Genomic DNA, 25,751 nt, shown 5'->3' on the forward strand with positions numbered 1-25,751 from the left:
TCTTGTATGTAATGTCTTGTGTTCAGTGCATGTGTTTTTATCTCTAGTGTCACACGTGACTTCCTGTGCTTGTCACATGCGCTTTAAACATCAGTCACATTAAACTTCAATATTTTTTTTTTTTCTAATGAAAATTCATTCCTAACTAGTTACAGTAGGACATGTTTTCCTGAACTGGATTATGGTCACTGGTTGTGACTACTGTTTACAGATTGCATTTGCAAGTGTCAAAATTTGACAGCCTTGTCAACCGTTGCATAAGAAGTCATGCATTAAAAGATTTTCTTAATATTGTGTAATATAACTTTTATTTAAAGTCAGTCAGTTCTGCTATTCTTCATATTTGCTGTCATTCATTTGTAATATACTTCATATATGCATCATTACCTGCACTGCTGTATTGATATCTCTATTATCATCAGCCAAAAGCCATTTTGGTTGAAAGCTAATGATTATTATCACTATTATTGATTATTAGCAGATTTTGTTTGAAAAAAAAAGAGCTTTTTATCTTACACTTCAGCTTTAACTTGTTTTATCTAATTTATTGTCATGTAAAAGTTCTGGTTATATATTACAAAAATGTGAAAATGTATTCTGGCAAACATCTTTTGTCTATCAGATCCAGTTCTGCAACCACTAAACAACAGCCCCCCACATTTTCTAATATTTGCACCAGTTCAGATCATGTTTTATTTATTTTTATGTGGTTCTATGCAGATTTAGGATTGCCTGGGAATTGTAACCTTTCGCTCATATTACACACATCTCTCAGCTGTTGTGTATTTTAATGAGGAAGCTGTCCTCACCACAAATGTCAAAAGGTTGGTTAATCCTTGTGAATTTCACACCCCAGTTTCATTAAATGACTTAACAATTTTCTCAAGTTAGGCCATATCTGTCAAGTGTTTCCATAAATAAGCTAGTGTGTACACTACTGCAGTCAGCTGTCTTAAAGGAACAGTTCACCTTAAAATTGTTAAAAAAAAAAAAAGTATTATTTCCAAATCTTTCTCTCGTGATATTTTGTCCAGCTCCAAAAAAAAAAAAAACATTAAAATTAAAATTAAAAATTACATAAAGCTACAGTATAGATATATTTAAAAGTTATAACAATGACACAATTACTAATACAAACTACAATTAAAATAAACTTTACAAAAAATAAGTAAAACCTAATAATAACAGTTATTACATATCGTAATCTAATTGAAGAACCACGCATGGTTACACGATCAATGTTAATGAATTTACTTGCATTAAATTTACTTGCAGAATCTACAACTTTTAGGTTTAAAGAGTAAAAATCCAAGCTTTATTTAATTCAAGTTAAATTATTAGGCCTATTTGTTTTAGCCTCACACATTTCGACTCAATTACATATTGTATTGTTAATAATGGGCATGTTTAATATTCTAACAATGTGTCATTTTCTCATTATTTAACGTTAAAAAGAACAAACAACAGTAATATTTGTGGTCCCAATAAGACATCAATGTTTTCAGGACACCCGGAATTTTTTTTCTCGTCATCCCATTTACACCAGATCTGTTTAGAGTCCTAATAACAGCAGCTTGAGAACAAATCAGCTGTTTTCCATGTGGTCCCTCATGTGAAGCTGACTGTAGAGATCTAGTCTGTCCACTAGATGTCAGCAGATGACTGTCTGTTTACTGTGACGCATCTGATGGAAACATTTCAATGATGTCTTTCTTGTCTGTGGACAAAACAGACTCTGAATACAGACTGTGACAAAAGGAACAGAATGAGAAGTACATTTAAAAATCTCTGTAAATGTATAACCCATCCTCGATCTGTAAGTGTCGACTGATGTTTGAGATATATCAGTCATTTTTCCTGAGATAAAGATCAAGATCTGGTTAATTATTCGTAGATTATGGTTAAATAACATGCAACCAAATAGCTATATTTAGCATCTGATGGTGCGTTTAACCACACCTTTTCTGTGGTCTACAGAACAGTACGTCGTGTCCCGGTGTTCTTTTGGTTAGTGGTCTGACAAGAGAGAAATGTTCCGACGAGGTGTACATACATTGTGTGCTTTTCTAGAAGAGACACTTCACTTCAATCCACCAATTCAATTTATGACCACTGTTACTTACATAAGTATCATAACCATATTTATGATCCTGTCATATACTGTATGTGTTATATAGACTCTGTTGTCCTGCAGTGAAAACAGTAGTTGAATATCTATAGTAAATATGAGGGAAAATAAGATAGTTATGGCATTTTATGCATATAAATACTAATGTTTAATTTAATGTAGTTATTTGTGTTACAGCATAAAAAATATTATACAGTATATGTGGTATTTTATGCATATAAATATTAATGTTTAATATCATTTTTGTTACAGCATAATAATATTATTATACAAGTAGAGTATTAACTGAATTAACAATCAACTGAATAATGACTTGTTTTAGAATTAAATTGTTTGCATCATTGAAGCACTATTTCTCTTGTAAAGCCGAATTGAAACAAGCTAGAAAAGAGCCAGTCAGTTCACTTGAAACAACCCTTCTAGCAGCCACCCACCTTAGGTGGGCCACCTATAAATCAAATCACACTCCCAAGTGAACTGGGTAGTCGTCATCCATGAAACCGTATCTGGACACATATGGTCATTCGTCCTTGTGGAGAGATGAGTAAACTTGACTCAAGTGTGAACACAGTTGATGATCCATGAAAATATATTCAAATGACTAAAAAGAGATTATTATGTTGTCTTTTTGTGCAACTTTCAAAAAGATGCATTGAAAACACTTAAACACTCAAAGTACAGTTATAGGTGCAAACGTTCTGTATGTGTTTGGCTTGATGCTACAGTTAAGCAAAACGTTTCTGTTCTACTAACACGCATGCATTAAAAACTACAAGCTTAAAGAGCTCAATGTTGAATGGCTCGTCGTCACAGGCTCTGTTGTTGTTGTTCTGAACGGGGAGCGGTTGCGTTCCAGAAAAACATCATGTTCCCAGAAGCGCGCCTCACGTTGCAGCGGTGGGTTCGTGCGCGCGCGTTGAGTTCCGCCTCTGGACGGATGAAAGCACAGACACATGGGTGAAAGTGTGTCACTGGGTTAACAACGTGAGTCGAGCACCAACGGGGCGGGGACACGGACGGAAACACGAACTATAGAACACTGAGTTCTGAGCGCTCGTGCACATCCTGAGAGTTCCATACCATTGTGAGACGCTCGAGAGCTTTATGGAACGCTGAAGGATCCGAACGCTTACAACTGACACGAATGCTGGAATTATTATTGTCCACCTGAATTATAAGATATCAAGAGTCTGAAGACATGGAATCAACAAAGCAAGGTAAGACGTTTTATTTTTATTTTCTTGCTTATAATTAAGTTATGTATTTCGTATTCATAATTGTAAGCATAACGTATTTAGTAGGCTATTGTTAGAAACATTACTCCTGTTATGTTAAGAAATTGCAGTGTTATAGGCTACCGCGCTACGGTGATTCTATGAAAAACCTGGAAATATTAGGGAATATGCGTGTGATTTCTATACACAAACATGTTATAGAGATGTTTCTGTAATCACGCTCACATATTTTATCCGTTAAAATAGCAGTATTTAAGCAAAATCCCCATAAACCCTTGATCAGTAATTAAAAATCTTCATTTCCATATTTATTTGCATTTAATGTCGCAATTTTTAAAGTAAATTTAAACCCGACTTTACTGATTTAATGATTTGTGTACATTTCATTTAATATCATATCTGTTTTCCAATGTTGTTTATGGTGAAAAAAACTGAAAATAGCATGTGTGTGTGTATATATATATATATATATATATATATATATATATATATATATATATATATATATATATATATATACACACACACACACACACACAAGAGAGAGAGAGATACCAAACAGGAGAGTAATACCTACTTTAGGCTAAATGCATTAGTGTATTATTGAAGCACTTGTCTGTGGTGTCATCAAATGAAAACATGTTTAAAATGATAGGTTATCAGTGAGATGTTCTAGTTTTTCATCTTGTGGTTTAAAGCACTTTTGACATGCTCTCCGTTGACACCGCTGCGGCGCAGAGCGCGTCAAACTGTGGATGTGGGTTACGTCACGCGCACTCTGTACTCCGAGTACTAGAATGCTCTCTCTCACATGGCTCTCGTAGCCTAGCCATGTGCACTGTGTGTACTAGGTCAAGGCTCTGCCGCTGATTGGTCGTGACGTGCGCGGCGCATAGTCTCTAATTGGTCGAAGCGTGGCAGTCGCTGGCGCGAGACTCTCTGCAGTACCACGTGAGGACGCAGCAGACAGCTCGTGACCTAGATATTCTTCCCGTACAAAACATGAGAGGTCCACGTGTGGGTGGGTCTGAGAAACTAAGGGCTGTTGGTGGTTAGGTAACCTCCCATGTCCATTTAAAGAAATTCAGTACATTTGTATTCACTCTGTGAATGCACGGCTCGTTGGTGTAAAATAAATCCATATATTTATGTTCCCGAACAATTAACTACTAAAAATATCGTACTTGTACATATTTTGCCTGCTTACACTTACAGTTTACACACACAAACAAAAGTGATGGAATGGGTTTCTGTACCACATCTTTTATTGTACATTTTATATACATAATGATTATTATATCCATATACCATGGAAGTGTATTAGGTTAGTGTAATTAAACAATCGTGCAGTTTCATTAATCTAAAAATAGGTCATGAGCTGTTCATAATGAGGAAGTGCATTCAACATGTGCAATGCAGAAGATTCTAATTTCACAGTTTTTAACAATAAAACATAACTCTTTATGCAAGCATATTTGTGTGACTTCTTCATACCAAGATGACCAGGTCACCTACTGAAATTAGTTTACATAATGCAGTAATCCAATATGTGAATGAAATGCTATGAAGGTCAAATTGGTATCACAAGTAAAACATATCTTCAACTGTATTTCATTTACTTTTTGTTATTGTCTGTATAGTCTTTTTTAATGGTTTATGATAGTAATAAAAAATATATATATAATGCATTTTTAAACCAGAAGAACAAAAAACGGGGTATTTAAATATTTTTACTTTTTGCTGTTTTAGTTTATCTTATAAATTGTTTTAATTTATTTTACTTCATTTAAACTGAAATGTGAAATGTTGGCAACTGGGTCAAATAACAAAACAGTTCAGTTTTCTTTTTCTTTTCTTTTTTATCAGTTAATTATTATTTTATTTCTTTATGGATTTTTTATGGTTGTAGGTAACTGTATTAACCCTGGTTATTGTTAACTATGCAACATTTATTTTGGTAATCTAGAAAATGCATATTTGAAATCAAGTTTAGTACTGTGCTTGAATGGTCATACTCTTGTAAATTTCATTTTTTCAGTGTGCATTCAATAAAAGTTCCCTCTTTTCCTTATTTTAGTGCATCAACTTAGTAAAATGAAAAATTATGGCAACTAGGTTAAATAAAATGTATTAATTTTTAATTATTTTTTATTTCAGTTGAGGCTTATTTATTTCAAGTAACAAAACATTTTTATTTAGTTATTTTAGTTTTAGTTAACTATATTAACTTTTTAATTGTTACCAAAAAATGTATTCTATAAAATGCATATTCGAAACCAAGTTCAGTGATGTGCATAGATGGTCATACTCTTGTCAATAATATTTTTTTCAATGTGCATTTTTATAATGTTCCCTCTTTTTCTCATATTCAAGGAGGCGTGATAGCCTACATCTGTTCCTCAAGCTCCGCCCCCAGCCCTGACTCCTGCATGAGTGACAGCTCTAACAGCCGCTCCCCATCATCCTCGCCGCCTCTGCCCTCTAAACCGAGCCGTCTGACAGACCTGCCCACCGCTGGACTGCTCTTGAAACACACTCACCCACGCGGACACGCTTCTGACAAGACCCTCTCTTCCAAGAGCTCCATCACCAGTGAGTAAACGCTGAATAAGCTTATATGTGATTCAGCTGTCTAAAATTGGCAGGATTTGTCCACTGAGCATGACTAACTCTTGCATGATTTTCCAGAGCTCAACGGGATGGTGCTGCTGTGTAAAGTGTGTGGAGACATCGCCTCGGGCTTCCACTACGGTGTTCATGCCTGTGAAGGCTGCAAGGTGAGGAAACACTTCTCTCAGGATCATCTAACATTCTGGGTCTGTGCCCAAACCTAGTATTGTACAGGTTAGGCAGCATTTTAAGACATCATTGGCACACTGTAGAACATTTTAGCTAAATGCTACAGCTTTGCATGTATATATTTTAGTCAAGACAAACTTTATTTACTTTGCAGAGAATGCAATCCCAAAATGCTAAATTTTGCAACTTTATTTGTGCATGCAATATATATATATATATATATATATATATATATATATATATATTGTGCTTAACTTAACAATATGGGCATTTTACGCTATTTTGAGTTTGCATTCTATTATAGGTACATTTGAATAAACATATACATTTGAATACTATTATAGGCTTTATTAATATTTTGAACTAGGTTTTATTTTTATCCTTTCCGTTTTAATTTCAATTATAGTTAAAAGTTTTAGTAATTTTGTTAATTAGTAATTAAATTAACTAAAATAACCCTGCTAACAAACAATTCCATTATTTCGAAATAAAGCTGAAGAAAAATATAAATATAAAAAATTAATAATTTAAATGTAAAAAAATTAAATTACGTAATAAATTGACTATTAATTGAAAATGAAAAAAAAAAAAAAAAAAGCTATATAAAAATGTAAAAAAAAAATAATAATAAAAGCTAATTCAAAATATTATGTTATGTGTGTGTGTGTATAAACACTGTTAGTGGAAAATTGATTTTTTTTTTTATTTTTTTACAGGGCTTCTTCAGAAGAAGCATCCAGCAGAATATTCAGTATAAGAAATGCCTGAAGACAGAAAGCTGCACTATAGTGAGGATAAACCGCAATCGCTGCCAGCAGTGTCGCTTCAGGAAGTGTTTATCTGTCGGGATGTCCCGAGACGGTGAGTTACAAGCCATATCCTTCTTCCTTATGAGCTCAAGCTTTTCTAATATTGACATACGGACTTGTTGCACAACTACATTTTTTTAGTCGACCAGAAAGTCTAAAGCAGAAGTGCTAAATGCAGTGCTAAATGCACTAAATGCAATGAATCTTAACAAGCAATCTCTTTTTCAGCTGTGCGTTTCGGACGCATCCCGAAGCGGGAGAAGCAGCGGATGCTCTTGGAGATGCAGACAGCCATGAATAACATAATGAACAACAGTCAGCTGCAGCACATGCTTCACGGTGCACAGACCGTCCCGTGTGCTATCGAGAGCAGCCAGAGCGAGTCCAGCTCCTCCTTGCCCTCGCCGCCGGATTCGCCACGCTCCTCCTCGGATCTCTCCCGGGACTCAGAGTCAGTCACTCCCATGGACACGGCGTCGTCCTGTTCGTCCGACTGCGGGGAGGAAGACGCGCCGAGCACTGGACCCGCTCCCCGTGAGGACCTGTTCTCATACAGCTCGCCCCACGGAGGGTCCTTATCTCCGGCCAGCTCCGAAACGCTCAGCAGCAGCAGCAAGGAGGACGAGGAGCCGCGGGGGGAATGCTGGAACGAGAGTGGGACCGTGCAAACCACCGCTGGACCTTACAGTGAACATGTGACTGGGTACCACGAGACCCAGCAGTGTAGTCGAAGCCCAGAAAACATGCCTTACCACAGAAACAACATGAACCAAGGCCAGACTGGAGCAAACAGAGGACATCTGGTTAGTGACCTTCTGTTGTTGTTTTTTCTGACTTAAAGCTGAAGTATTAGATGAAAAACTTTTCTACTAAATAATTATTAAATGTTTGTCTTGGGAACTAAGTAGAAAAATAATTATACCTAAAACTAAATGCAAATATTAAAGAGGAAAAAAAAGACAAGCACATAAAATTCCAATTAAAAATGAACAAATATAAAAGATAATTCCTTGAGAGAATATTGAAAATATTTTTTGAAATATTACAAATATTACCAATATAATTATTTTAAAAAGTATAAAATAATCTCAATAATTCTTAAATGTTTGTGTTTATTATATAAATGTAATATTTATATTATTTAGACTATATGATTATTGTTTCTAAGTTCTTTTTTTAAAAAAATTTAATGTATTATTTTTAATTATTTATTTTTCCAAATTATAAATTAATTTATAGACAATTTCTCTGGCTGGATCAACCATTGTGGATACATTGCTAAGCTAACAATTTAAGCAAGGCACACAAAAATGTATAATAGTTTATTTATAAATATATTTGACTATATTATGATACATATTGGTTTTGCCTTTAATAAATTTAAAATAATTTAAATAAATCTTACAAAATAATTGTATTATTTCACTTTTTTATGAATTTATATTATTTAATGTATAGGATTTATTTAAAAATTATTGTTAATAATTTATATAATTTCTACTTGATTTATGATTTATTTTAAATTATGAAAATATTTAGAGCTTGAAGCAATGCATTTTTTTACGGGATGCATTGAACACAATGTGTTCTCTGCAAATAATGCATTCCATACTGTCCTAGAATTTGAATTCAACTTTGAATTTGCCCCCAAAAATGTATCTTTTGTTCCATTTGTTCAACAGCCATTGTGTCGGAGCAGAGCTCTTTTAGCACTAAAGCGTATCTGGTGTAATGTGACTCTGTTGGTCTTCTCTCAGGTGTGTCCCATGAGTGTTTCCCCCTTCGTGGACCCCTCCAAGCCTGGTCATGAAATCTGGGAGGACTTTTCCAGGAGCTTCATCCCTGCTGTACGAGAAGTGGTGGAATTTGCCAAGCGGATCCCGGGCTTCCAGGACCTTTCCCAACACGACCAGGTCAACCTCCTCAAGGCAGGAACCTTCGAGGTAAAGCAAAACAAGAGTCCCGATGCATTTCAGACAACGGAAGCATCCATCAGAGCCCTAACGCTCTCCTCTGTTTCCTTGCACACAGGTGTTGATGGTGCGCTTCGTGTCGTTGTTCGATGTGAAAGAGCGGACGGTGACCTTCCTGAGCGGGAGGAAGTTCAGTGTGGACCTGCTGTGCTCCATGGGCGCCGGAGAGCTGCTCAACTGCATGTTTGAGTTCAGCGAGAAGCTCAGCGCCCTGCAGCTCAATGAGGAAGAAATGAGTCTCTTCTCCGCCGTGGTGCTGGTGTCTGCAGGTAAGCCCTTCAAAAACATAGCAATGCATCTTTTCATGCAATAAAAAAAATGCAAAAAGCACAAACCTAACATAAAATGGAAATGGAAAAGCTAATTCAAAATATTAATAAAAACTATAATAGTATACAATTAATAAAAAACAAAAAATAACACCGCTTGGGTGTAAGAGATACTGTTACCCAGCGAGTCATCCTGTTGTCTTACTGCCTTCATAGGAAGCTGCCTTCTAAGGCGGCATCATAGCTGAACACAGTTAACCAATTAGTTTGGAACTGTTTGGAACATAATGAGCAGCAAGATATTTAATTTAGCACTTTTCATGCAAAACTATATTATAACTAGTGCTGTCAAATGATTAATCGCATCCAAAATAAATGTTTTTGTTTACATAATATATGCATGTGAACTGTGTATATTTATTTTGCATATATAAATTCACTCATATATTTTGGAAATATTTACATATAAATATACAATATATACATTTCTATATTTATATTTTTATATTAAATATAAATATATTTAATATATAAACAACAGTCTTCTTGCATGTGTTTGTATTTCTAAACACATAATAAATATATACAGCAAAAACATATACTATGTAAACAAAAACGTTTATTTTGGATGCGATTAATCGCGATTAATCGTTTGACAGCACTAATTGTTACTAATTACCCATTTTTAGTAATATTATTCAGCAGTTATTTAGAATGTATTTATTACTATATAGTTAGAATATATATATATATATATATATATATATATATATATATATATATGACCCTGGAGCACAAAAGCAGTCTCTGGGGTATATTTGTAGCAATAGCCAAAAAAACATTGTATGGGTCAAATTGATCTATTTCTCTTTTATGCCAAAAATCATTAGGATATTAAGTAAAGGTCATGTTCCATGAAGATATTTTGTAAATGTCCTACCATAAATATATTAAAACTTAATTTTTTATCAGTAATATGCATTGCTAAGAATTCATTTGCACAACTTCAAAGGTGATTTTCTCAGTATTTTAATTTGTTTGTTCCCTCAGATTCCTGATTTTCAAATAGTTGTATCTCAGACAAATATTGTCCGATTCTAATAAACCATACATCAATGGAAAGCTTATTTATTCAACTAAATCTCAATTTCAGAATTCAAACTGGTTTTGTGGTCCAGGGAAATATATAGTTTAACAATTTTGCATGTTTCTACAGACCGATCGGCCATCGAGGATGTAAACGGTGTGGAGGCCCTGCAGGAGACCCTGATCAGAGCTCTGAGGAACCTGATCATGAAAAACCGCTCGAACGAAGCTGCCGTCTTCACCAAGCTGCTCCTGAAGCTTCCTGAGCTGCGCTCGCTCAATAACATGCACTCCGAGGAGCTGCTCGCCTTCAAAATCCAACCTTAAACCAACCTGGGCTGTTCATTTCACTCTTGAATGTATCTAACAGGCTTTTTTTTACTATTTTGTGAGAAAAGACTCATTCGGAATCATTCAGGTTTTAAAGCTATGTTAGGTATCATGGTGATTTGCCCATTACGCACAAGCAAAGGTTGTGTTTGTAAAACACTTCCTCATCATTTCATTATGTGCAATAGCTGCTAACGCATGGCTATTCGTATAAGAGCAGCTTTATGTCATATCTTGTCCCAAAAGATTATGTGTTGTATATATAAATATATATGATGTTTTTTTTTTCCTTGAATGTATGTCTGTCGCTAGCAGCATGTTTGCATCATTTGAACCTGTATAACAGGAGCGATGCTTTTGCACGAGGTGTCCCCGACACCATAATAACAGTGCACAGATGGAAAATATCCATCTGTCCAGCTGCCATTTATGACCGGAGTCACTTTAAACTGTGTTTTTCATACAGAGAGGTGTTTTAAGTCTTCCATTACACAGCGGGAAATGTGTATACGGAACAAAACTATGAAAGAGATGGAGTTTTATTTATGGACATTTGTACAGATTGCCTTACAGATGACACTTTTTCGCCACAATTCTAGACACGGGGATCATTTTGTTATTGGAAACGATGTTACAATCCCAAGTATATGTGGTTTACTCTATGCATTTGAAAAACAGCTTGATGATATGGACATTTCTCAGCCTGTAAATGACAGGAAATGAAGTACGACTCTTTTGATGCAGCTCTGGTGTGTCTATGTTTTTGTTTCTTTATAAAAACAGTGCAGTATGTATAGTTGTGTATATACCATTGTAAGGAAAATCTAATAAATATTTACTTGTCATTTACCGTCATGCCTCTTTTTTGCACTTCATGTCTTCATGCACTAGAGGTCGCTGATGAGCTGTGTATGGATTGACATACTAGCCTATAAAATAAATATGCAATGATAAACGTCTAAAACAGGTCACAATGAGTTTACTACATTAGTTAACGTAAACTAACAATGAGCAACAATACTTTTACTACATTGTTTATGCTTTTGCCATTAATAAATGCACTGAATAAACAATAAATGCATTTTTATTAACTAGCATTACCAAAGATTAATAAATGTCAATGTCAATGTCAAATTTATTTATATAGCACCATTTATCTCAACCGAGGTTGTCCAATGCCAATGGCCAATAATAAAAGTGTATTGCTGTTGTGTATATTGTGTAAGATTAATAAATAAACAATATTGTGGTCATTGTTAGGAAATGCATTAAATAATGTTAACAAATGAGACATTAATGTAAAATGTTTCCAGAAAAACATATTTTAATCACAAATTGTGTAGTCTTACATTTGATCAGTGTCATAGAAATAGCACAGATTCTGCAGAATATTAAATATTTCTCTCAATTCTATAAGCTTTCTGAACTATTATTTATCTAAGAGAAAAATCACATATTTTCTATGTGTTCTCAGTCTTTTGGATCCCATTGAACCTGTATAAAATATAGAAAGACAAACAATGTCATTATATAGGCTTATACACACACACACACACACACACAAACATAAATACACACATATCACAAATAAATGTTCTGAGTTTTGTTCCTCCATCCTTTTAACGTGGAAGGAAGCAATAAATTCATTTAATTAATAAAAACTAAGGGACTACTTTATATTAAAACTATATGTAATTTAAACACATGTATTGTGTAAGGCTGTCAATCACACACATTAAAGTGAACAGATTTAAATGAGGTAAATCATTTATGTGCGTGCATTGACTATTATTGCAGTCTAATGTTGTGCTAATATATTTCAACTCTCAGCATGTGTTCTTCAGACACACAAAATCAGCTTATGATTCATAATGTGATTATGGAGAGCTGCTGCGGGTCACGGGGTTTGACTTTGTCTGGTTCCCGCTCCTGAATCCACTTCACTTCTGCCATTCACACAGACAGACAGAAAGACAATGAATCAACATGACCTTGCCTATTATATAACATATAGGAAGAAATATCAAATTCACAACTTTTAAAGATGGAAATCATATTAGTTAGCATTAAGTGAATATGGGATGAATTTGAACTGATTTCACTATTTTGGTTTGATTGAATGTTCAGTTTTGTCTGTGCTGCACTGATTTTTTACAATGAATTTATTTCGAATTATTTCCAGATCTTCATAATTTTCTTCATTTTTACTTTCTATAATCAAAATGTTTTAAACAAAACATAATTTTGTGCATATTAATTGATAATAAACTTTTGCAATCCTTTTATTTATTTATTTTTAAGAATAACAAATAAAGTCTGGGGCTACATTAGGAAAATACAATAATAAAACTTATTATTAATAATAATTATAATAATAAATTAAAGAAATACAATTAAAAGGCAGAAATAAAGTTAAATAAAAACATTAAAATTCTTACAAATAGTTACATATTACAGCTTTCTAACCATTAACATTTTTAAACATTTTTAAAAGGTTAAAAACATCTAATTGTTTTCAGTATTGTCTTTACAAATAAAACCTGATCAAATTACAGAAATCAGTGTAAAATTTTAATTATTCATGCATTCATTCATAATAGTTTAAAATGTGCTGCATAACAAAAGTTTAAAATTCCACCTGTATGTCCTTATAGGTGAGAGTAAGTTGCTTCCCCTACAAAATCATTTAGACAAACTCAGTTACATTTGAGTTACAAAGCTTTTAGATTAAACCAAAGATAAAAATGTACAGTTTGGAGCTGCGCTTCCACAGTTTTCCACAGCGGATAGGTCAGCACTTAAAGACTGGATCATGGACCACCACTCTCTGCTGGCTGATGACATCACCTCCAGCTCCTGAATTCATCAGGAACCTGAAAGGTTTGAATTCAAAGGTCTGAATTTTTTTTTACTTTCAACTCAATTCACACTTGAATTTTTAACTGAAACAACCACAAGATGGAGCTGTTGCACCCTTTCCCCCATTTATCCTGAAACAGTTATATTTATATATGTACACTGAAAAAATTATTCATTGAATTTATTTTTTATTTTATTTATTTTTTTATGGTAAGTGGTTGCAATCAATTTATTTTAGGCATATTTAAATAAACTAATTTAGTTTATTAACTTTCAGAAAAATGTATTTAAATGTTGCTAAAATAAATGGATGGCAACCACTTACCATAAAAAATTGAGTAAAGTCAATGAATAAATTCTTTTCAGTAACAGGCTATATTTGTGGACTTTTGCAAACAGCGCTTTTCTACAAATAGCTGGTACTGTAACTGAAACAACTGCTTTTGCATGAAGCTGATCCCATACCACTTCATCTCAGTAATAGTACAAAATGACAAAAAAAAAATGATTGTTGCTGTGTTAAACAGAAGCTCCATCTTGAGATTGTACGGATCACTTCCATCTGTGCTTGAAGCTGTTCTGTGGAGCTGCTGGGAGCTAAAAACTGAAAATATGAGTAAAAGAGACTGAAACATTCTGGAAAATGCCTGAAATAAGACTCTTATTCACCTGAGTTCTGAATATGATCTTATGCAGAAGTTCAAGAAGCCTTGGTTGGGATCGTCAATTTGTCAGACTTTTCTCTGAGATAAACAAATTCCTGCTGATGCTGTGAATGTGTGAGAAACAAGTGAAATAAAAGAATTTCCCAGATAATTTTAAGCTATTTAACCTTTAGTGTGAGAACACTGTTACTTTTACAAAAAAAAACCTGTAAAGGAGTCAAAATATAAGGAGAATCTCATATTTGTGCACATGAGCAAAACGGAGACCTTTTACCTGGTCGTGCTTTTTCTTTTTGACAATCCGCACTGCCAGACGCAAAACAGAAATAATTTTACTGCTTTTACATTGTAAAATAAAATAAAATAATAATAAATAAAATGTAAGCCCCTATTATAATGAAAGGTTCATATTTTGGTTTTGGGAGTCCCCAACATCAAGTTGACATGCATACAAGGTCAAAAAACATTTTCATTCTCTTATAATATGCATTTAGTTTTACCTTAAGTGCTCAACGACTCCCAAGCGATTCATTTAACGATTCATTTTTTCAAGCCTGTCCTTAGTGTGTCGCTAGTTTGCGGTGATTGGTCCGATTGATCTCATTTCCATGTCATCATGCCTGTAATGCAATGCTTGATAAAGCAGCGTTTGTGAGCACAGTGCTGATTTGTGTACTGTGTTACCGGGGAAACCGCTGTTTTACCGCTCCACAAGCGGCACCTAGTGGCAAAGAATGAATGTGCATTTTTATTCAAACCAACACGAAAAGACCAACAAGTGGGCGGGCAATATGCTAATGTTTCGTATTGACGTCAACATGAAACAGCTTGGGATTCGTTTCAGTGATTCAGAGTCGACTCTTTCTTTTGAGAGGCAATAACTTTATACACTGTGCACTTTCAGAATTAAAACTTTGCAGAATGTTTTCATTCACTTAGAGCTGTGTTACTGCATGGAAGAAAGAAAAAAATCCATAATAGGGACATTTTAATAATCGACTGTCTATGTTTCTCAACAAAAGACAACTTCTAAAACATATCTGCAGAGCAAATGATGGGGAAACAAGCACAGCATACACGCATTATTCTTCTTGCGACTCGTTTTCGATTTGTACACACTGTGAAACATACTGCAGCATGTTTGTCTCACATGTCTTTGCAACCAGCTGCTGGATGCAAATACATTCTCTCTGCATTCTACATACACAGTTGCAACCAACTCCATGTGCTGAAAAACAACCAATGAGACACAATGAATTTCATGCTGCTTTTATTAATCCAACATTTGAACATTGTGAAAATGTTTACCTCAGCGAGCGGCCCATCATCTCAAATTCAAAGAAGACTTTCTATATGAGCACACAGAAAACTATAAAAGAAATACTGTCATATAATCACTAGTATTTTATTTAATTCCAACAGGGTGTAAACAGCAATAGCTACATTATAAGGTTACATAATTTAACATAAAAGTAACACTTCACAATAACATCCTATTAGATAAAATTAGTTAATGAATTGACTAACAATTAGCAATACAATTCACATTTTTACAGATTTTTCTAAGAGTAATGATTTTTAAGATAATATTAAACTGAGATTTTGGATCTCACCTGGTGAAGAGGATCCCTGATCACCAATCTCAAGCAGTTTAAAACTCTTAGGACGTTAACTGAGGAGGAATTTTCAAGCCAGTTGCTAAAAACAAATAAGACTGGCCTATAGTGATCCATAATTGGCATCGTCAGCATCATACAAACTATGCAGCATCATACTCATAAATACAGACCGACAACCGAGTCTGTTATTGATCAAGGCAGTGAAGATGTCCAGGAACCGTCTGTGATGTGGCTGGTCACAAAAACAGCTCTGATTTCTGTAGCTCATGCTGTTAATGACATGATCATTGCTTAAAAAAAGCTGCAAGACAATAAGAGAAAATTAGCAGATAGCATGGGACATTTTTCTGGTGATCAGAACATTTGAGGAGTTATAAAGCTATTAAAATGTATTGATTTTATCTTTTTGGATATTAGAGCTGTGATCAGTGATACAAATCTCTTGAGACCAAGAAGCTCCCTAAAAATATATTTTAAAAAGGCATTATAAATATCAGCAGAGAAACTAAATTCACACGAGTAGCAGTAGTTTCAGTGAAGGCTTACTTGTCGGATTTGGCCTGTTTGGTCTTCTAGACTTTCTGTCTTGAAAAGGCATGTTGACTCCATCTTCATTACTCTCATGTCTGCAGATCAATAAGATGACAAATATTTCAGACATTGTTTTCTCATGCACTGGTCAGTTTAGAGATTTTGGCCTGTTTGTCTTTTCATAACACATTGTTAGTAGAAGAGAGAGAAAAAAAAATTCCAAAACACACTTTTAAGAGTTTATTTCATTACACGTTATCTGTGTGCGTTGGTAGGTTTCAATTAAAAGACACTTTTAAAGGCCGTTTTCACAATTTCTCTTTTATTTCTCTCTTCACTTCAGTAGCACTTAAATGTGAAAATGTTTTTTTGTTTTGTTTTGTTTTTTCTGACTGTAATTTTTTTATTATTATTTATGGAGTGATAAAAAGAGATATTAAAAAATTTCTGATTTCTGTACACAAGTGCATATTTAATTTTATAATGCATAATTTGCATGTTTAAATATAACACTTGTTAAACATTTTTTAATGTAATGAATCAATTATTAAAAATATGGTGGACTATTAGTTAAATATTTTTATAGTGCGCACCTTCATTTTAAGTTTATTTTTATACAAACCTTAATCAGTGACATGCAAATAATAGATAAAGTAACAGCATGCAAGTTTTGGATGACATGAGAGTAAGTAAATGATTTTATTATTTAAAATAGTCACACTCTTTTATAATGCAAACTTTGCAGATTCAGTGGCAAGTATTTGAACACTTTTCTGCTCAATGTCTGTGAATCCGCTGGCGTTTTGGTGATTTTTAATTGATGTTTGGAGTCACTTTTCCTCAGGTTCACAGGTGGAGCTCATTTTATAAAGCATTTCTTTTGATTGTATAACACAAAAACGAACAAACGTAAAACGAAAGCTATTTTTTTTAATATTCTTTTTATATTTATTTTTTTATATATTTTTTATATTTTATATTCTTATATGTCTTCTTTATTGACATCTGCAATATTCAATCAAAATTAAGGCCGCAATATGGATTTCTAAGTGTATTAACAAAGATGCATTGCACACAAATAAATATATTTAATAAAATACGTGGACGATCCTCAACATCGTAACGTTATCTCTCATTTTACTGATCTTATTTTAGGCCTACATGCATTATTAACGTATATTGTAATGTGATTAAAACTAATGTCAAATGTTAGATACAATGCATTTTTTTTAAAGTAGAAATGCCCTATTAAAAAAATGTCTGGACAATGCGGTTCATTTTTTTTTTTTTTGACCTAAAAATTATTTAGCGGAAAATAATAATAATAGGTTCCATTGAAAAACCCTTTCCTTCTAATAAAAGTTCAGAATGAAATCATCATCCTCCTTTTTTTTTTTTTTTAGCTCATTTCACAAACGCATGTAGGCTTATCTACGTCAGTGATGAGTGGTGTGAAGTATAAACTCGGACTGGACACCTTTTCTATGATCCTTACTGTTACATTTCTCAAGGGAACTGTATTTCTGTTCTCGAAAGGGTAAGACCAAAACCAATATTGTTTTTATATAATTATTATATTATACTTTCAGTTTTACATGCTAAAATACATTTTTCATCTAATGTCAAAATACTCCCAATACAAAAACTAAATATATATTGTAACCTTTTTTATCCATATATGTTTGTCGAAAGCTAGCGCGGTGTGAGACTCAGTAGTTTAGTTTGCAATAGTTTGCGGTTTGATATTCACATTTTGACTATAAATACGCAGTGTGCTGTCAGTATAGCCTACATGCAAATACCGAAAGTCATTCTTCATGATTTGTGAAATCAGCTGATGCTGTCCTCCTTTTTTTCTTTTTTTTTTCGTAGCGAATCTTAATTTTACAATGCAGCTGGAATGAATCCAGTGTCGTCTTCACCAGCTTGATCTGTGAATTTCTTCCACAGCAAAGCTCTTGTCTGTAAACCCCTTGGTAAGTCCACACTAGTAAGGAAAGTGAAAGATAGGCGTTCTTCATGCTTTACGTCTATTGCCAATAAACACGCATCATTGTTTTAGGTCGAGCTCGATTTGTGAAAACTTAACAATCACATTTTATCGCGTGGCAGTGGTTCTCTTTGCTTTGTCCCCTTTTTCTTGTAGGCTAATATTGTTATACGGTGCTGCTAACGGTTTCCAATTCATTAGGTAAATGAGCTTATATATAAACTTGTACACTCTGTTTTACAATAAGGTTTTGGTTGTTGGAACCTTTATTTGATTACTTGGTTTCAATATTCTGATTTGCGAATTTTTTTTAATAGTTTATAGCCAGTTAACCCTTTCCTGAGCCCTTAATTATTCTGGGGTGCCTTTCCCAAAACCAGAGTTGCTAACCTGTTAGCAACTTAGTTGGCAATGGGAAATTGCATTGCAACCAACAAAGTTGCTAACTTAGTTAACAACTATGGTTTTGGGAAACACACCCCTGATTTGTGAAAACTTTCACAGTGCAGTGTTGGTCAGTTAACCTTTCCCTGATTCATTTGGGTCATTATTTTGATTTGTTAAAATGTTCACAGTGCAATTATGGTCAGTGTACGGCTCCCTGGGTCAGTAACGTCACTATTCATCACTGTTCACTACAGTTAATTTAGGGTCAGTTGACCCTACCCGGAGTCAGTAAAAGTTGTCACAGATAAGAATAGTGATGTAGGCTACGTGACTCAGGGAAGGGTCAGCTGACCCAATCAAAATCAAAATAGTAATGTAAATGAGGGGAAAGGTTAACTGACAAACACTGCACTGAGAAATGTTTTGCAAATCAGAATAGTTAAGGGCTGAGGAAAGGGTTAACTAAGTAGCCAAGTAGCCTATTCAAAGAAAGGTAAAACCAAAAAAAAAAAAAAAAAAAGGATTGTGAAACAAAGTGTACAAGTGTATATGCTCATTTTCCTAATGGATTGGAAACCATTATTCACTGGAACAGCACCAAATGACATTATTATACAATCATAGGCAGAGTTTTGTGGGTAATAACTCGCTAATAAAAATGTGGCGGACTGAGTCATTTCTGGTTGAATTGGACAGGCGATTTGAACCATATTCTTGAGTGTGGCTTGTGATGCAGTAGCCTATTCAGTTTAAGCATGTAGCTCATGCAAGCCTGCTGATTAACCCTCGGCTTGTGACAGCTAAAGTGAATCTAGTGAAATGTGCAATCGCATCGCCAATTACTCTTGAGAAACTTAAAAATGAAGGAGGCTAGAGAGAAATCGGATGTGTATCATTATAATCGATGCACTGTCTTTTAAAGTGACCGCGGTAGGTGTCTTTAATGTTAATACAAGAAAATGAAAGAAAATCACTCACTGCTCTTGACTGAATTACTTTGTAGTTTTAACAAGTATTAATCCGCAGTCAAATCAAAAATTATTCAGACACCAGAAATAATTGTTTTATATTGTTTTACTAGTAGGTGCAGGACACTATAGACTAGGTCATTTATGTAAGCGAGTATTGTAAAAAAAAAGTGAACTGTGACCGATTATACCCCCAAATTCTTCATACTGTAGGCTACCAGTGAAATTTATAAAAAAAATAAAAAAATAAAATTGCGACCAAAAATTATTCAGACACTAAGTATGCAGTGCTATTTTACATTTTATTATTTGGTTTCTGTACCTGGAAACCTTCAAACTGAAAAACATAGTGTAAGCAAATAAATAAATAGAACGAACATTCAAATTAAACAATTTCAAACATAGCCACTGGTACAACCTGCATTTTTCATATCGAATGTACGTTATATAAATATATGAAATGTAAAACATAAAAAAGTGATTGTGGCTCGTTTGCCAATGGCTGCCCACCCCCAAGCATAAAAATGAAACTCCACCTATGTTATACAAGAAATGTGGCAGAGCAAAGAAAAACACTGCCATGCAATAAAATGCGATTGTGAAAGTTTTCACAAATCGAGCTCAACCTAAAACATTATTTAGTTTTCCAGCAGTCTGCCTGTTTATTGGCAATAGACGTAAAAAATGAAGAATGTCTCTTTGTCACTTGTCACTTACTGTTTCATTACTTTTACGTGTAAAACTTTTGGAGCTATAGGCATTATAAAATTAAGAGTCGCTACAAAAAAACAAAAAAAAAGATTTCGGCCCAGAGGACAGCGTCACCTGAATTCACTCCATGAATTCATGAAGAAGGACTTTCGGTATCATTTGCATGTCTATGAGAGCGCACTGCATATTTATAGCCAAAAGAAATCTAAATATCAAACCGCAAACTATCTTTACTGCGGTAACCGAGAGGTTTGCATGTGGTTTCCACTCCTATGTGTTCAGATATTATACACACTTCCAGTTTTGCACTTTAGTTCAACTTTAGCTGTGTCTACTTTCATACACCAGTCAGGTATCCTTTCAGTATTACATAAGAATCTCTTAAACATCCTATTCAATGAATTGCGCTCGATATGACTATTGTCAGGCAATGTCTACAGGAATAAAACAGGAAAATCTGCCAAATCAGACTAAATCTAAGAGGACCCCAGGAAGCACACAAACCTTCCCTTTCGATACTACATTTTTACTGCATTTGCCAAGATGCTATGAGAAAAAGCCTTTTTTCTCACAAAATGAAGCCTTTTATCAATCACGCAGTGAAACTGCACTGCCATTTGTTCGTGCAGTGCATAAAAAATTAACCAATGGCTCGGCAGCGGAGCTGCATGTGCCTATAATGATGAAGTCCACCAAAGCCTGCCATAATGGGAGGGTCATCTTGCTATATAAGCGGGCATTCCCCACAGGATTCTCAGATTTTTTCTCTTTCAATGACTCTACATTGCTACGCTGATCTGAAACTGCTCGCAGTTGACTACCTTCGCAGTTGCAATAGAGACCTCTCAGCACACCTGACCTGCTTCTTCGCCACTTCATGATGGAGCAGGTCTGGTCCTTTTCCCCTAACACCATCCAGCAATACTAAAGGAGCTTTCTAAATGAGCTTGTCATTGTTGCAAATTCCACACCATCACTGCAGTTTGTGGGTCTCCCCTGCATGCCAATGATGGCCAAACAGAACAGAATTTCCTGTTTGGGGAAATCCCATGCAGAATGTGCGCTCACAGGAAATTATTGTTCTCACTTCGAGACCTTCAGTCTCACCTCTCTACTCTCATGAATCACTTTCTTTTCAGAGAGCGGCTCCGCTCCTCATGCCCTCCAGAGAACTCGCGTGACCGGCTTCAAGCGAGCTTACGTTGGACCAGATCCTGCGTGCCTCGCTCTTGCCCTAGAGAGAGTGTTCTCCTGTCCTTTTCTCCCAGGCTGATCAGCGTCAGTCTGCTGGTTCGAGCAACCTCATCTCATTCGGGGGGAAGCGAGGATGAGCTTCTCGATGACAGCATGTCATTAATAGCATTGGACTGCTGAGGAGCTGTTGGGCTCAGTGACAGACCCCACCCCCTCGCCAACGTCCGCACCCAACATCGCCAAAGATGCAATGAATACTGAGCTTCTCGGTATCCTTTCAAAAGTGGTCGAAGAGCTAGGCTTAGAGTGGTCTCCACCAGAGAAACCCTCCTGTAGCTATCTGGATTCTGGTTCCTGCTGGGGCGCCACCAAGCCCCTTGTCAGCATTCCGCTCCATTTTTCCAGGAAGTCCATGACAAGCTCACCAGATCGTGGCACATGCCCTACTCTGCCTGCCTTCGTGCTTCTACTTCAGCCACCCTCACTTCCATTGACAGCGCTGAAGAGAAGGGGTATGAAAAGCTGCTCCCCTGGATGAGTCGGTGTCCATGCACTACTGCCTGCCCATGGCTATTGTTTGGAAAGCAAAGGCAGCTAACCCACCCAAGCTGTATAGGACCACTTCAGCTCTTGCTGGATGGTTCATGGAGGGACAGAAATTGTCCAAAGCTATGCAACATTCCCTGCCTAAGTGCTCCAGCTCCCCTGATGTCAGCGCTGCCCATTGCATTATCGTATTCATCACTGTCCACATGCCAGATGCGAATTCCTCCCTTTATTCTTGAGATTCGTGTTCGAGAGAGTTTATCAATGTACAGTCCTTTCCTTCGGGCTGACCCTGGCACCCCACACTTTTACAAAGTGCATGGACATGGCTCTTTCCCCTCCAAGACAGATGGGAATCTGCATTCTCAACAACCTTGATGACTGGCTCGTTCTGGCCGAGTCAGAGGCAGAATTAATATCACACAGGACCCTTTACCTCAGCCATCTGGATTTTGCCTAGCACACGTTGGTCCCCAGCCAGGGAATATCATTCCTGGGCACAATTTTTGACTGTAGTCACGCCGGAACGTGCTCTGGCCATTCGGAGGCTGGCGACCTCCTTCAAGATTGATACCCTCAAAAGGCAATTCAGAGGATGCTGGGGCTTATGGTAGCAGCATCACCAGTGCTACAGTTGGGTCTGCTTCATATGCGCCCCCTTCAGCACTGGTTGAAACCACGGCTTCCATCCCATGTGTGGTGTCATAGGCCCAAGGGTGAGTCAGGCCTGTGTTACAGCCCTGGCCCTCTGGAAGAACTCCCACTGGATGGAACATGGTGTGGCCATGGAGATGATTTGCAGAATGACAATTATCATGACAGATGCCTCCAACTCACTTTGGGGGGCACTGTGCGAGGGCATACCGACTTTCAGCCACTAGTAGAAGGCGGAAAAAGTCTTCCACATCAACTGCCTGGAAATGCTAGCAGTATGTCGTGCCTGTCATTTCCTCCTGCCAGTCCTAAAGGGGCACCATGTGTTAATCCAATCAGACAACATGTCTGTGGTAAATTGCCAGGGAGGCCTCTCCTTGAAGTTTCTTTTCACTTTAGTAGAGCGCCTTCTGGAATGGCCTCAACTCAACCTGCGCTCACTGAGAGCAGTGCATATACCGGGCAAATTGAAATTTGGAGCAAACATGTTATCAAGGAGCAAGGTCCGCTCAGGGGAGTGGACATTGCAACCGCAGTCAGTTCAGAGGACCTAGAAGATCTTCAGTGAGGACTAGGACCTTTTTGGCCTCTTTGCCTCAGACAATTCTCGCTGCCCAACTTATTTCTCAAAGATCAGGGATGCATTGGCTCACAATTGGCCCAACCTCCTTCTTTATAATTTCCCCCAATCGTCCTAATCCCACAGGTAATCAGGCGAGTAAGGGAACAAAAACACAAGATTCTCCTGGTGGCCCACCTTATGATGAACCAGCTGTGGCTATCAGAGTTAACTCAGCTATTGGTAGCAGCCTCAGGATCTCCTCTCTCAAGCGAACAGGACAATAACTTCTGGCCGCTCAATGGGAGCCTTCGATTCTCCCAGAGCAATTATTAAACACAATTTCAGAGGCTAGATCTCAGTCTTCAAGTGAAGTGACATCCAGCCAAGTATGGTGACCCATACTCAGAATTTGTGCTCTGCATTTAACCCATCCGAAGTGCACACACACAGAGCAGTGAACACACACACTGTGAACACACACCCAGAGCAGTGGGCAGCCATTTATGCTGCAGCGCCCGGGGAGCAGTTGGGGGTTTGATGCCTTGCTCAAGGGCTCAAGAACTGTACATGCACTCCCCCCACCCACAATTCCTGCCGGCCCGGGACTCGAACTCACAACCTTTCGATTGGGAGTCTGACTCTCTAACCATTAGGCCACGACTTCCCTAAACTTCCCTACTTCAAGACGCCTCTATGGCCTTGCAGGCGCTCTCCATTAGCCCTTCCTGCCTGGAATTCGGGCCTAATGAGTCTCAAGTCATCCTGAGACCAAAGCATGGTTACGTACCTAAGGTTCGCTCCGTTCAGAGCACAGATCTGTCATTATAAAGCTCAGCTGCCAAGCCATTTGTTTGTTTTTAATACCCTGCACAAACCAATGGCCATGCAGTTTCACTTTTGTGAGAAAAAAGGCTTTTTCCCATAGCGTCTTAGCAGATGCAGTACTTGTTCCCGTATCTCAGGGAACAGAGGTTACGTTAGTGACCGAGTACGTTTGTGGTAAGGCAGTTTTCATATTAGTGACTTAAGTAATTTACCTTAAGTCACTAATTGTCGAAACAATAATAACAAAAATACTGTACATTGGTCTTAAAAGAATAAAATACTTTTTAAACTTAAAACTTTAAAAAAAAAAAAATACTATAAAATGTGTACTTATCAAGCACAGGACGCTGCATTAAAAAAGCATATAACAAATATTAAATAATGGAATAAAATGTGTAATTTTAACTATCATATATGTTGCTGGATAAATGTCAGTCTCATTTTGATGTTTTTCAGAGTCCATTCCAATGAAAAATGATAACTCAGTGGGTGATTTTAGCCGTATACATCCTGACATTACTGATCGGCTTTCCCGCCAATCTACTAGCTATTTGCACCTTCTTTAAGAAACTGGGTAACAAACCCAGTCCGAATGACATTCTACTCTTCAACCTGACGGCTTCTGATTTGGTCTTCCTGCTCTTTCTGCCCTTCAAGATGTACGAAGCTGCCGCTGGCATGGAATGGCACTTATCCCAGACCCTGTGCTCCATAGCCACTTATTTCTTTTTCACCACCATTTACACCAGCTCCCTGTTGCACATGCCTATAGCCATTGACCGCTACTTAGGGGTGGTGTTTCCACTCAAATACAGACTGACGCGTAAGCCGCTTTATGCCGCAGCAGGAAGCGTCATCATCTGGCTGGTCAGCGCTGCCCATTGCAGCATCGTATTCATCACTGTCCACATGCCAGATCCGAATGCCACCCTTCCCAAAAACGTCTGCTATGCACATTTCACAGAGCAGCAAAAGAAGATCTTGTTACCAGTTCGATTTGAATTTTTTGTGGTTATATACTTGCTGCCACTCTTAGTTTGTATCTTCTGCTATATCAACTGCATCTACATCCTGTACACCAGACCTCGTATAACTAAAGAGAGAAAGCAAAGGGCCATTGGCATGGCGTTTTGCACGCTGACCATCTTTTTACTCTGTTTTTTACCGTACAACTTGTCTCATCTGGTGGGTTTTAGTAGCAATGACAGCCCGTGGTGGAGGTACTACACGCTCCTGCCCAGCACCCTCAACACCTGTCTGGATCCATTCGTGTTTTACTTCTCTTCCTCGACTTTCAGAGAAAGCAAAACTGTTTCTTTACTCAAGAAGTGGTGTTTTACACATAAGAAGACTAAAAAGAATGACACTGAACTTGTGATTGTGGCAAAATAAACCTTTTGTGCATTTGAACATCAGTTATGTCATGGCTTCATGTAAAATGCAAATATGTATTAATTGAATAACTTTAAATATAAATTCATTATTTAAGGAATGGTACATTTAGCATAGTTATTTTTCAAAGTAGTACTAAAGTTTGGGGTAAATAAGATTTATTTATTTGTATTTATTAGTCTCTTGTGCTCATGATTCTTCAGAAATCATTTCCGAGAT

At 36.4% G+C, this 25,751-nt stretch overlaps 2 protein-coding genes across 2 annotated transcripts; both read left to right on the top strand.

The window, feature by feature from the left end:
* The first annotated feature begins 3,099 nt into the window (after positions 1-3,099).
* Positions 3,100-11,479, top strand: LOC132103426 (nuclear receptor subfamily 1 group D member 2-like). Its single transcript, XM_059508523.1, has 8 exons — positions 3,100-3,345; positions 5,737-5,955; positions 6,052-6,140; positions 6,879-7,023; positions 7,200-7,774; positions 8,729-8,914; positions 9,003-9,213; positions 10,430-11,479. Exons 1-8 carry the CDS (start codon positions 3,327-3,329, stop codon positions 10,624-10,626), a joined length of 1,641 nt encoding a protein of 546 aa, XP_059364506.1. The 5' UTR covers positions 3,100-3,326; the 3' UTR covers positions 10,627-11,479.
* Positions 11,480-17,749: 6,270 nt separating this feature from the next.
* On the top strand, positions 17,750-25,550 carry LOC132103741 (free fatty acid receptor 2-like). Its single transcript, XM_059508832.1, has 2 exons — positions 17,750-17,840; positions 24,597-25,550. Exon 2 carries the CDS (start codon positions 24,615-24,617, stop codon positions 25,530-25,532), a length of 918 nt encoding a protein of 305 aa, XP_059364815.1. The 5' UTR covers positions 17,750-17,840; positions 24,597-24,614; the 3' UTR covers positions 25,533-25,550.
* Positions 25,551-25,751: the final 201 nt, after the last annotated feature.

This window comes from Carassius carassius, chromosome 24 (assembly GCF_963082965.1).
Source record: "Carassius carassius chromosome 24, fCarCar2.1, whole genome shotgun sequence".
NCBI lineage: Eukaryota > Metazoa > Chordata > Actinopteri > Cypriniformes > Cyprinidae > Carassius > Carassius carassius.